General features: G+C 44.3%; 1 protein-coding gene across 2 annotated transcripts in view; it reads right to left on the minus strand.

Moving 5' to 3' along the window:
• The window catches only part of CACHD1 (cache domain containing 1), a 215,769-nt gene that overhangs the window by 57,847 nt on the left and 143,806 nt on the right, over positions 1-14,116 (minus strand). For both annotated transcript variants that reach the window (XM_082832498.1, XM_082832497.1), the window contains 2 exons: positions 3,168-3,294; positions 227-371 (listed from right to left, as the gene is read on the minus strand). In XM_082832498.1, coding sequence (XP_082688624.1) covers positions 227-371; positions 3,168-3,294 — 272 coding nt within the window. The remainder of the gene's footprint in view (positions 1-226; positions 372-3,167; positions 3,295-14,116) is intronic.

Consider the following 14,116-nt stretch of genomic DNA (forward strand, 5'->3'; position numbering starts at 1 on the left):
CAAGACTCAGTTTGGTGGGGATGGTTTTATAAAGAGATTTGGAACCAGGGCTGGCAGCTGCTTCCTTAAATACGAGAATAAAAACTACAGCACTCTCTTTTCTCAAAGTCATTTTTAAAGGTGGATTGAAAAATACATATCATAAAACATAAAGTACTTTTAAAAAGGTATTCAAGAAAGACCCAATGCCAATGGGGTGGGGGGGGGTCACTGGGGTCATCATCACCTTATCGTGTTCATCGATGGCGCTGAGGATGACCTGGGCAGCGTCCTTGGCAATCTGAAGCTGGGTGTCTGTGACGGAAGCCCCGTGGTCCAGGATCACTACTATGTGCTTTGACTGCGGCCGGACAGTGGAGACGTAGATAGGTCTAGAATGGGGAGAAGCTCTCTGGGGTCAGTCCTGGTTTATTTAGAGTAAAGGCCTCAACCTCACACAGCTATGAGTGCTACATATGGGCAGGCACGCTGGCCTCCCTGTGTTTCTGGGGGTTTGGCACAAGGATGGAGAGACCAGCACGGAACGAGAAACTATTCTGGTGCACTGAAAACAAGACCTCAAGACAACAGCGTGCGTCTGCGGAACAGGGATTGGTGACTTCTGCCTTCCAAAGATTAAAGCAACCGGGAGAAGGATTTAAGAAGCAAAGCCTTTGGAAGGCTGGCTTTTCAGCATATGTGAAAGTCCACCCTCCCTGGAAATGGAACTGGTGGCCCCCCGGGCAGCAGAGACAGAATAGCAGGGAGAAAAAAGTCCACCAGCCAGTGCGGGGGTCCTCTGCAGATTTAGAGTGGGGCTTGGCTAACACGGAGGCAGCCTGTCATCTGTGAGCACGCTGAGCAGCTTTGAATAGCTGGTCTGGTTTCTCTCTCCCCAGACAAAAGCCACTGCTAGGAGGGCCCTTTTCCTTTCTGTACTGAAACAATTTACACAGGTCAGCCACCAAAAGGCCCCTTATCCGAGCATTTAAAACTGTGCCATCAGATTTGTCCAAGCCAGTGACAGCCACTCTTCTTGCCAGGTTTTTGTTTGCCAACATTAAGAAAAGGGGTGGAGGTGGGGGGAACGCCAAAGGGGTGGAGGTGCCTCCCACCAAAGCAACCTTCTGCTAGTGTGCGGTGCAGGCAGGTTTGTGAGAAGAGGCTTAATGAGGTCTCTATTCACAGTTTTAAAGCTGGAACAAATTAGAGGGAGCTTAAGAGAGCAAATCAGCCTCGAGAGAATTCTCTCCTTTATCGACACCCCTAAAACACTAGCATGTTCTGTGAAATGTTAGATGCCAGTTGAGTCACAAAAGCCTGGGCACAAATTAAGAAATACAGGCAAAGTACCAAAAAAACTCAAAATTGGGCCACGTTTACACTAATTGTTCTCAAGCCAAAAGTCCTACATTAATACTAAAGCACTACTATATTTTCACTAGTCAATACCATTCAACCAAGTAGGGAAATTGGATAAAAAAAATCCAAGAGCGGTGGCTACAGAAGCGAAAGAGGCAACAGAAAATAAGGAAATCTGTCTATCCCAACACTGACAAGCATGTCGAATACTGAACTTTTAAGTCCTCCAAGCTTGATGAGTAGATTTTTTTTTTAAATGGCATACCCCCTCCTTTCCAATTCAACTCAACATAAATGAAGAGCAGAATATGTGTTCACACTGTCACAATAAACTGTTAAAAACTGCTTTACTGGGATACATAAATAGCAGCATTATATGTACAATCTGGGGCGGTCCTCATAGTGCAATTGGCTCCTTTCTGATATGCTCTGCAAACCCACTCCACACTTCAAAGGATGTGGAGACCTTGCAAAAGCCTCAGAGGTGAGAGGACAGGTCAAGAGACGGCGACAGCAATCTACGAGGAGAGGAACTCGGATTACTTAGTCAAGGAAACAGAGGCTTGAGGATTGATTTAATGCGTATTTAGGGTAGAGATTCGTGAAACCTCCCGAGTGTGGGTGAATGCTGATTCGTGACGAGGTGCTGCTTTTCCTTTTGGACCATCCCTCACAGGTGATTCATTAAAAGCAGAATGCCATCTAATCTATCTTCTTAGAAGTAAATGAGAATTAGATGGTTTATGATGTCTTTGGCCTCTCCTGAGAGATGAGCCAGACTAGAACCCAAGGTCATGGATTCTGGAACAGTCTCCAAGATGCTCAAGTCTTCACCATGCCGTCTAGGGAGGGAACGGAAGAAACTATACAAATGATACAAATGTCCTTCAGGAAAAGCAAAGAAGTAGTATTTTCCTTGGGAAAAATTTTAGATACAATTTATTTATTTTTTTCTTCCAGTTGTATTGAGATGTACTTGACATACAGCACTGTATAAGTTTAAGGTGTACAGCATAATGATTTGACTTACAAACATCATGAAGTGATTATCACAATAAGTTTAGTGAACAGATATAATTTAAAACAAAGATGGAAAGAAGCTAAATTGGTGGTTTAGTCTCAAAAAACGTGGCATGAAAAGCAGGCATCTTGCACTAGTTCCAGAAGTTCTGGCATCAAACATCTAACACTGCAAAAGGGAAACTGTGGGGATTAAAAAGGAAAGCATCTTTGCCTAAGGGGTTCTGTAAATTGATGAGTGTTGTCCTAGAAATCATCTCACCATTACCGCCCTTCTAGCTAAGTGGTAGCATCTCAAGTCATTTCCTGAGAAAAGCAGCATGTTAAGGACCCTCGATCCAGTGTTTTCTGGACAACCTTAAGACTTCTAGTAGCTGAGATTTGCATGTACATTTCAAAAGGATGGCCAAGCATGTTATCCCAGAAAGGAAAGCTGAGAATCACAAACTCTATTCTGAGCTATGCTGTAAAGTCTTCTAGCACTGCCCTTGAGAGAAGGTATCATCATTTGTCTCTCAACGAAGGTGTCTGAAACTCAAAACAGACTGGGTGCTTCAAAATTTTTTATTTCTTAGTAAATACTTGTTTTACTTGGCTTGTTAGATAGTTCTGAAAAAGTTCCAGGCTTCATCATTTGCCTTCCCAGGCATTTCTACACCCACATATGTTAAATAATGAAATCATTTCAGGATAAGTTTCTGAAACCACAGTTTGGAGGCAGAGCTGTGTGTATGAATGGGGAGTCTATATTTTATACAGATTACTCTTAAGCAGTAATTAAAACTTTGGCAAGCAAGTCAACGTACCTACTGCGATGCTCATAGCTGCCCTTACACCGGAACTTGTGTGCTGGGAAAACAGTGAAAATTCCTTCTTCTGAACTGAAATACTGCCACTTAATTCCAGGGTTGGATTTCAGGTTGTCTGCAAGAACTGGAGGAGTGGGGAAAAGACATATAACCAACAAGTCCACAGGTGCACGCAGGCACTGTGCCTCGGGCATCTGTTTTGCATAAATGGTTTGTACTATGAAGAAATCCCAGTAGGTATAAGGCTGTAAATTTTCTACTCAACATTTTCTTTCTGTCCCTTAAAAAAATACCCCATGAATAGAAAATGTAATGAATGTTTCAGTCAAGCGAAGCAATCACTCTTAACATTGTACAGTGACACTATATGTCGTGAATTATTTTTTCGGCATAAATGATTCATTTGCATTCATCTCTCTCCTCACTGGGCTGGTCCCTGTTAAGCCAGTGTACACTTGCTGGCTTGGAGTATGTTCTCTAACTGTGGAAAACGGTAATATTAATAGGCTAGTCTCCCGAGGGACTAGACCTGTGACCTTGACCTTGTTCACTTCACAGTGAGGGAAACAGCATGGATAGTACTTGAAAAATGAGAACCACAATCATTCAGGAAGAGCTTACAGAATGATTCCAACATGGCAGCACAGGAATAGAGGCCTTCCCTCACGTTATCTCATTTAATCCATAAAACAACCCTAGGATGAAGGTGGTATTATTATTTTTTTAACACCTTTATGGGAGTATAATTGCTTTAAAATGGTGTGAGTTTCTGCTTTATAACAAAGTGAACCAGCTATACATATACATATATCCCCATATCTCCTCCCTCTTGCGTCTCCCTCCCACCCTCCCTATCCTACCCCTCTAGGTGGTCACAAAGCAGAAGCTGGTATTATTATTCCCTACTTTGGAGTTGAGAAAATATGCTTACAGAGCTTAAGCAAATTGGCTGAGGCCTTGTCAGGAACTGGCTGAGCTGGGATTCAAATCTGGGTGTCCTGGCTCCTGTGTTCTTTACATCAGTTGGTATTGCCTCCCTTCCTAAGTGTACTGCATCCCTGCCACTGGTTTGCAGCTGGGGTGGCAGCCACCTTACTGTGTGCAATACTGTCCCGAAAGCTCCATGAAGTCTTTCTCTCTTCTCTGATGCCCCTTCACTCTACTCCACACCACCTCCTTTATGTATTACACACTACTATGTGTAGGGTACTGCTTTACATGTTGCAAGAGATACAAAGATGAGCAGAACACAAGCCCTCCTGTAATAAGCAATACATCAGAAGAATTAGATAGAGGGAAATGGAGCAAAACAAGAAAGCATGAGGTGTATTTGGCAAAAATATATATATAAAGCTCTGAATGCCACAAAGCTATCCTTTTTTTTTTTTTCCTTTGGCCGTGCCTCGCAGCATGTGGGAATCTTAGTGCTCCGACCAGGGATCGAACCCACACCCCCTGCAGTGGAAGTGTGGAGTCTTAACTACTGGACTACCAGGGAAGTCCCCAACACATGGCCATCCTTTAGTCTGGCTTGGGGGGTCAGCAAGCTTCTGTAAAGGGCCAGGTGGTCAGTGATTCTGGCTTTGCAGACCATATGGTCTCTGTTCCAACTACCCAACACTGCCTTGTGGTGTGAAAGCAGCCACAGACATCCATAAAGGAATGTGTGGGTGTGTTCAATCAAAGCGAATTTGCGAACATCAGTGGCAAGCCCAGTTTGGGCAGTGGTCCTCCAACCACGCTGTGTAAAATGTACTATGTGGAGGCCTTCAAAACTATTCAGCAGTTACCCTGCCCAACACACACCGAGGAGCTACAGCACACTGTAGCCTCACACAAATCCTAGGAGTAAACAGTTATTAACCCCAAGTTACAGATGAGGAAACAGGCTGAGAGAGGTTTGTTGACTTGCTTGAGGTTTCACAGTGGACAAGAAGGGAGTCAAGCCAGTGTATGACCACAACGCCCATCCCCTCTCTCCACTCTGCCAGCCAGCCTTATCAAGGTCATCACCTGGACTCAGGCGACCACTCTCTCTCCGGGGACCAAAGCTGACGTGAGTGCATGTAAACACGGAAGAGGGTTTTTCTCTGCCTTGTCTCCTGGGAGTCTGAAGCTCAGCCTTGATCTCATATTAGCACTCTTCTCCAGGCAGCCCTGACAACCCAGCAATAAAAAGGCAAACACCGCCTTTGGGAGAAAGGAAAGCTCGGTGACCTCATTTAAAAGTAACATCTGTAACAATAAACAGGCTACAGTGAGACTATTAAAAGGGGAGCCAATGAGAGCAAGAATGTTTTAAAAATAAATCAGAATTCACATAGTGCGTGATACATTTAGTCTCACCACAAAAGATCATTCTGGTTCCATTCCAGCACTAGAGCCTAAGTATTGGGCAAGGTTCCTCAAACCCTCCCGCTGAGAACTCCTTTGGTATCTGATTAAATTTCATCTGTTATTCAGCACTAGCAGAAGATGACGGCTATGATGGTAATGAGGACCCCAGGGCCCAGAAGCCATCAATCTATCATTGTGGTGTGCACCCCAGGCAGGCCCCTCCTGACTTAGAGGTGGAGGTGGATGATAGCCCTACTATCTATGCAGAGAACCCAGAGGGGTCTTCCCCCATTCATAGGCGTCAGTTAGGCATTCTGACCACTGGATCACTTGGGCTGGGGTCCCACACACTCACTCTTTCCTCAGAAATGCTGGAAGCTGTCCAGGAAGAAAACCTGGGCAGACGCCCAACCTGTGAGCCCACAATGCACAGTGCTAGGCTTTAAGTTATCAACGGGCAGGGTCTGTCTAAACTGCTCTGCACACCGATCTCAGACAGACACACGTGAAGGAGGCAATGAATGTTTTTTCCTTACTGAAGCTGAACCTGAACCCCAGGACAGAAGTTCATCACACCCTCTGACATCCTCCAGCATTTTACCTCTTCCCACCTTCTGGCTAGAATTACTGTCCTAACAGGAAACTGTTGGATCCTCCATCCCTAGACTCAAAGATCCTTGAGGGTGAGATCTATATCTGAGCCTTGTCTGTTACCCCTGAAGCAGAGATTCCCAGTACTTTTCACATCAAGGCGCACACTCTGCATGATATCTGCAGCATATAGACTGGGAAGATCTGCATGGAAGTACTATTTCTCGAATGTTTTGATACTTTTGTTTGATAAATTCTAAAATCTTACTTTCCTCTAATGCCAAATCCAATTAAACATAAATTAAACATAGAGCAATGATTAAATAAATCAATATAGAGCAATCATAATTCTAAATATGTTTAAAATGATAAACACTCCCTTCTCCCAACACTACTGCCAATGCAACCAGTACAAAAATAGGTAAATGGAGAGAGAAAAAGCCTGCTTGTTGGATGATTTCACGGGACTATACATGTCAAAACATATCAACTGTATATGCTAAACATGTGAAGTTTATTAGATGTCAATTATTCCTCAATAAAGTTGATTTAATAATAGTGCAAATTTATTGAGCATCATACAAACTAGTTTTTTTTTTTTTTTTTTTTTTTTTTTTTGCGGTACGCAGGCCTCTCACTGCTGTGGGCTCTCCCGTTGCGGAGCACAGGCTCCGGACGCGCAGGCTCAGCGGCCGTGGCTCACGGGCCCAGTCGCTCCGCGGCATGTGGGATCTTCCCGGACCGGGGCACGAACCCGTGTCCCCTGCAGACTCTCAACCACTGCGCCATGAGGGAAGCCCCACAAACTAGTTTTATACACAGTTTGATGTTTTATAAAGACTCTATGAGTTTGCTATTATACCCATTTTACAGATAAAGAACTAACTTGCTCAGAGTCATAAGGGCAGAGTCATGATTTGACCTAGGTGTCTGCCTCCAAAGTCCTGGCTCTTTCCAGAACACTGTAGTGTTTCTACATGTCCACAGATACATGCTGAATGAATTGGCACTGAATAGATAAAAAATGCACTGAGTACTTCTTAAGAGGAAGAATAAATATATAAACAGGTTGCTGGTTTTCAATCAGAATAATCAGTTGCATCAGTTTGTAAATATACAGTGTAAATAAGTACAATTAAGGAGACACTTGACTCCTTAAGGAACGATTTCAAAATTGAAATAAGACATAAGGCTAAAGTGAGCATTTAATCTTGTGAGAAAAAACAAACTGCTGAACTGCTAAAACTGGCACACACCAGCTGGGAGTCCAATGTCATGGGCTTTACCATCGACCTCAAGGGCTGGTCTACCTGGAAAATGGCAGAGACACAAGCTACAGCTTGGAAGGTAGAGTCGACGGTAATTACAGCACTCAGAACTGTGCGTGAGGTCAAACAATAGTGTACTTTTTTATATTTTTTGCGGTACGCGGGCCTCTCATTGCTGTGGCCTCTCCCGTTGCGGAGCACAGGCTCCGGACGCGCAGGCTCAGCGGCCATGGCTCACGGGCCCAGCCGCTCCGCGGCACGTGGGATCCTCCCGGACCGGGGCACGAATCCGTGTCCCCTGCATCGGTAGGCAGACTCTCAACCACTGCGCCACCAGGGAAGCCCTCAATAGTGTATTTTAGATAATAAAGGGAGTTTTTATTTGAGAGAGAAACTATAGCGCTGACACCTCTTAATTATTTTGTAGGTGCTCAGCTGGTTAGAGATGTGAGCCTGATGTGTCTTTTTCTTTGTCAAATTGAGCAGGCATAAGAAAGCCATTTGGACACGGGCCCAGTGCTATTTTGCACTCTTTACTTCATTTAGGTTGGCTCTTAGGAACTAGAAGGGATACCCTGGTAAATCAGACGGACTGGGAATAAGCAGCCATGGGTTAAAATGCCATCTCTGACTGGCAAGCTCTCTGACCTTCAGTTTAACTTTCTATCCAGTATCCAAAGGCATCTTTCTAACACGGAAATCAAATCCCACCACTGATTTGCTTAAAACTGTTCAAAGGTTTCCCACATAATCATGTCTAGTGTTAAATCCAACCCCATCAGGCCCTGTACCATCTGGTGCCTTCCTACTCCCCAGGCTCACCTTTCCCCTTTTCAACTCACTACATTGTACATCGAGAGCTATTTCTTTTTAGTTCTGTAGATATGCCAATCTTTTTGCAATGGAATAACTCTTCACCTTCTCAGAGAGACCTTCCCTGACCACCCTCCATTATTATCCTCCCTTAGAGCATCCAGTACTTTCCTTCATAGGAAATTTTTGCCATAGATGGCAAAAATTGCTAAGTTCGGTGTATTTATTTCTGCCGCTATTTGTTTTGTGTCTCTCATGCAGAGGAGCTGTCAGTCCCAGGAGGGCAGGGGCCAAGTCAATTTTGTTCATCACATTCCCTGGCCCTGGCACAAGCCCAGTTTTTAGGAAGCATTCAGTCAGTATTTGCTGAGTGAATCAGTGAATGATGATGTTGGCCAAGGCATGTGATTTCACAATCTCCACATCTGTAAAGTAATAGCTTTGGACAAGGTATTTCCAAAGACTCTGTAGAAACCCAGAGAAAAGTGGTAAGAGGGCAAAGAATGAAGGTCAATAGGAAGGAAGTACATGGATTTACAACTAGAGAGAAAGAGCTTTTATCAAGTTGATGAAAGAAAAAAGGAAGAGCATTCTCACTTCCTATTTGCTTAGAAGCTGTAGGTCAGTACTATGAGATTATTAATAGCGATTCAATACTTTGCAAAATGTCCAAACAGCACCAAGAAACATTTAAATGAGGATGATGGAGAAAACTTAATATTGGCCTTTAAAGGATGTGGAGCTCCCTGTGACGGCTCCTGTTTCTCTAAAGGCAAAACTCTCCATCCCCTTCAACAACTGACTATTTCTCACTTACACGTCCTATGCTAATTATAAGTGAAGACCAAGAACTTTGCCATACCCATTGGCTTATTTTTTCTTTGACAAACTGTCATCAGATAAGCAGCTGAAAAACCGTGCCTTTCCTCTTTCTAGGCATTCCTGTCTATTGGGTCTCAAGATCTGCCTGCACACAGTGTACTGAACTGTCTGTGGATGATTCTAACATATGGGTCCCAGATTCCACAGTCCCCAAATATTTTCCTTCCAATTTTATCATCTACATCTGACTAGGTCTTATGTCATTGACCTCTCCAGTCAAAACAAAACCAACCATGTCCCCAAACTCCTTGCCTGCCTTCTTTAATGCTTAACCCACCAGGCCAATGAGAAAGAGCTGGATTATGAACCGCCTGTATTTGGGCTGTGACTTTCCCAATAGCATTATCCAGCGGAAGTAGGGACAAAGGGAAAATGCCCTGTAACAGAAAGCCTGGGCTCCCACTTCGAAGGAACTCTGGGCTTCCCGATGCCCAGCCCAACACCGCTCAGCAAAGCACGCAGAGCTATCTACTTCCCACAGCTTGCCAAATGTAAAACACAGGAGCTGTCGTAAGCACACAGAGGTGCAGACACACAAAAACACACACACTTTCCTAACAGACCAGAAATTACACAGCACCTTTCAGTAATACTCTGTGCAACTGCAATCCTTTTGGAGGGAAGTAAAGTAAATTAACATCCTGAGGACTCCAAACAAAATGTCTAGCCTTATACCCTATCACACCTTTCCAATTCCTACTCCTTGCTCACATCCTGAGTATCGTTTTACCACGTATTCTGGAGGGGCCATATTTCATGGATACTGTGTATGCTGTTCCAGAAGGGGCAAGCATATTGAGTGTTTGACCACGTGCCAGGCACTTTGCAAGGTCTTTTATTTATATTATCTCAGTTAATTCTTACAACAACTCTATGAGGTGGGTTTTATTTATTATGCAGGAAACCAAGGCATATAGAGGTTAATTTTCCCAAGTATTTAACAGCTAGCAAGAGCCAGCATGTGGAGGTTTACCAAAGCGATACTGTTATTATCATTTTATAGCTAAGGATATTCTGGCTCCAAGGGAGGAGTTACTTAAGCTTTGGGCCTGGAATAGGATCCAGGCCACACTGTCCTCTGATTCTTCCACTAAAGCCCACTGCCGAAGTTAGGTTAATGGCAGCTGACTCAGCCATCTCATTGTATTTACTTTAGTCTAATACTAAGGAGAGGACATCCACAAATCTCTGATTCTGTGCCAAGCTCACAGTTCATCATGTCCATTCTAAGCTAATTACATAATGTAAAATAACCAGTCCATTCTGTCCTTGATTCTGTTGAGGCAGCTTGGTCATGGGCTCAGATAATCCAGAACAAATTTCTGGGGCAATCCAAAATCAGCACAGGATCCACTGCTCTACCCTCTTCCTTTCTCAGAGACCATTCCCAGAGGACCCAAAGGTCAAGGTAGTTTCCAAACACTCATGGAAAGAATACGAGAAAATTAGCAGAGATGGAGTTCTCAACCCTGGCTGACCATCACAATCAGCTTTTGGAGCCTACAGGTTCCCACGCTTCACCAAGCCAACATTCTGATTCACTAGGTCTGGGTTGGGGGCCAAAGAATAGGCATTTTTGTGTGTGTGTGTGGTACGCGGGCCTCTTACTGCTGTGGCCTCTCCCGTTGCGGAGCACAGGCTCCGGACACGCAGGCTCAGCGGCCGTGGCTCACGGACCCAGCCGCTCTGCGGCATGTGGGATCCTCCCGGACCGGGGCATGAACTCGTGTCCCCTGCATCGGCAGGTGGACTCCCAACCACTGCGCCACCAGGGAAGCCCCAAGAATAGGCATTTTTGACAAAGCACTTCAGGTGACCCTGATGATCAGCCAGGTTTGGGACAACTCAACCAAGATGTTAAACTCCGTTGTCCTGTCCGTTTCCTTAGCTTCACTTGCTTCTTAGACTGACTCTCTCTCTCTCTCTCTCTCTGTCTTCAGCATATAAATATTTTCAAGTTGCTCTAACTTAAAAAACTATCATCTGCAGAACCATCCCTAAATCCTATCCCTTCCTAAGTTATCAGTGACCTTTCACCTTTTCTCTGCCAATCAATCAGTGACCTTTCAACTTTCTCTGCCGTGGACAGTGGTCTCCACGGACTCTCTGCTTCTTGCCATCCCATTAACCACTCATCTTGGATAAGGCCATGCTTGCGTAGGCCATGGCCCCTCTCCACGACCCCTCCCACTTTTGGACGACCTAGTCTACTTCCAGTTTTCTCTTTCCCCAGGCTAACTACTCTTCTATCCGTTCTTCACGAAGCCTTCTTGCCTGCCCTGCTTAAAGTCTGTCAGCTGCTTGACTTCAAGCTAAGAAACAAATCAAAACAAAAACCAAACCAAACCCAAAGCAAACTCCTCAGACTGATACACAAGGCCCATTAAAGTCTGGCTTAGGGCTACCTTCATTTTCCGTTACTTATTATATTCCCTCCTCCACAGTGGTCGGCACGTTCCACAGATTCTGAAATGGGAAATGTGTTTGCCACAAGCACGTCACCTAATTCCTACTGTCTTCTAAGACTCAACTCAACATCACGATTTGGGTCAAGTGCCCCAGGCTTACCTTTATCATGACAGCATTTAGCACTGCATCACGACCATCCGTCTGTTGATTTTTCTCCTCATTCCTAGTGCCCTCAATACACATAGGACAAGGTTGTGAGCTCTCTGAGGGGAGAAATTCTGTCTTAATTACCCTGGTGTGTGCCACAGTAACTACGGTAAAGCGGTCCCCTGAGAGAAGCTTGTTATGAGAGAGAGAGATAGAGTCAGGGTTGGTTCTGGTCTCAAGCTTTGGTGAGGAACAAAATGAAGCTGCTGCTAACTAACATATGGAACACGGGCTGGGGAGGAGGTTTGGGTGGGAAGAGAGGTGATAGGTTTGGTCAAAAGAGACTGACGTGTTATTAGGCAGAATACAGTAATGGGGAGAAATCCCTTCATCCTAAGCAGTCCGCTGTAAGGAGCACATCGGACAAGGAGTCAGGACATGTATGTTTAGTCACATCGATACCAACAATTTGTTGTTTGACTTTAGGTAGGTCGGTTAATAGAGCCTATCTAGTTTAGGTAGTTAGGCTTGTTTCTCATCTATAATATTGAGTAAACATTTTTCCTTGGTATCCATGGTAAGACTAAGACAGAAGTACGTAGTGGTGTATGAGGTACCCAGGAACAATGGACTGATTTTCTTGTGTGCATTGCACGTTTGAAATCACCATAGTTAGTTTCATGCAAATAATACTATTCATCTGCATAGTCTGTCTCTATATAGTCTCCCTATACCTAAGACATTTATATGTGCTGATCTGCTGTCAAGCTAAGAAAGCCAGGCCTGACTTATAGCACATCACGACTACATTCTTCTCTTCACTAAGGTCCTTCCAAAAGTCTCGGTTATCCCATTACAAAGATGAGACAACAAAAGTACAAAGGAAATCCTAGTTCTGTTCATTCATTTATTCATTCAATAAGCATTTACTGTGTACCTGCTGTGGGTAAAGCACTGGATTGAGCACCTGGCATACAAAAAATAAATGAAAAGGAATAGAGCATCAAACAGATGTTCAATATAAAAAAACATTAAAATTCTATAATAAGAATGTACCATAGAATAAAGTAATGAAGAGTTGTAACTGGGCCAACACAACTCTGAAGGGTTACCCCAGCCTCTCAGCTCCCCTGGGGGTGGCTGAGGACTCCACTGAGGCTGGATCTCAGCCCATCTTCCCCTACTGCTCAATCCTGCTTCCTTCCCTTCCCCAACAGACTGCCAACCTCCATCTCAGAGTCTGCCTCCTGGTAAACCCAACCTGCTACAACAGACAAGGAATTCTTACCGAACAAGAGCAAAGTATGGAGGAGTAATAGAAACTGGAGATTTGAAACAATGAAAGGGATTCCCTGAGGATACAGCTCAGAGGGCTTAAGGAAGAGGAGCAGAAGATGAATTTTAAAGGCTTCCACCTTTATCTTAGAGGTAAACTATCAGAGGTTTTTGAGAAATGGAGTTACAGAGCAGATATTTTCAGAATACCTACAGTGTGTAGGATATATTGAAAATGAGAAAGAATAGGAGAAGGGAAAACTTTTTGGAGGTGGTTTCTACATTAATTCATCTTCTAGAAAGGCAATGAAGATTTAAGTTTATGGTACTGGAGTGGAGAAAACAAAGGGGATTCGAGACACACCTTTGAACTATGGAATCTAAGCCAAGTTTCCCTTCAATGAAAAGGGTAACGAGGGACTTCCCTGGTGGCGCAGTGGTTAAGACTCCGCCCTCCCAATGCAGTGGGGCCGGGTTTGATACATGGTCAGGGAACTAGATCCCACATGCATGCTGCAACTAAGAGTTCGCATGCCACACTAAGGAGCCCTTGAGCCTCAACTAAGGAGCCCTTGAGCCTCAACTAAGGAGCCCACCTGCCACAACTAAGACCCGGCACAACCAAATAAATAAATAAATATTTAAAAAAAAGGGTAACGAGACCTACATCACCACTGGATGTGATGAGAAGGAAGAGGGACACACAGGTAAATGCCTAGCCAGGTGTCTTGTACACAGTAAATACTCGGCAAATATCCATTCTCTCACACTCTCATTTGGTCAAAACTCTTAAAGCCTGAAGTACTGGGTAGAAAAAGGCAAGGAAGAATTCCCAGTGTAACCAGGAGAGGGGTACCCAGATTGGGGAGTAAGTTTAGAGGAAAGTGTTCTTGTCTGTTTGACTGCTTTAAATTTTGAGGTAGCTACAGGATAATCATGGAGAGATGTGTCCCCTGAAGTTGGTTCCTCAATAAATAAACTCAGAAACAGGCCAGGGCTGGAGACAGAGATTTAGAATTGAGTAGCATGTGGTAGGAGTGGGAGTACTGAATAACTCGAGAACATTCAGGGAGATAACACTCAGCGAGCAGAGGGAGGTGGTGAAGAGAGGACACGTGGGGACATCCACTTTAGGGAAAAGGAGCTCAAGAAGAAGGATGAAGAGGCCTGGACAGAGAAGTCCGGGGATAAATGGCACAGGACAATTTTATAGGAACTAAGGAT

Source organism: Leucopleurus acutus (assembly GCF_964270905.1).
Source record: "Leucopleurus acutus genome assembly, chromosome: 2".
In the NCBI taxonomy this organism is placed as follows: Eukaryota; Metazoa; Chordata; class Mammalia; order Artiodactyla; family Delphinidae; genus Leucopleurus; species Leucopleurus acutus.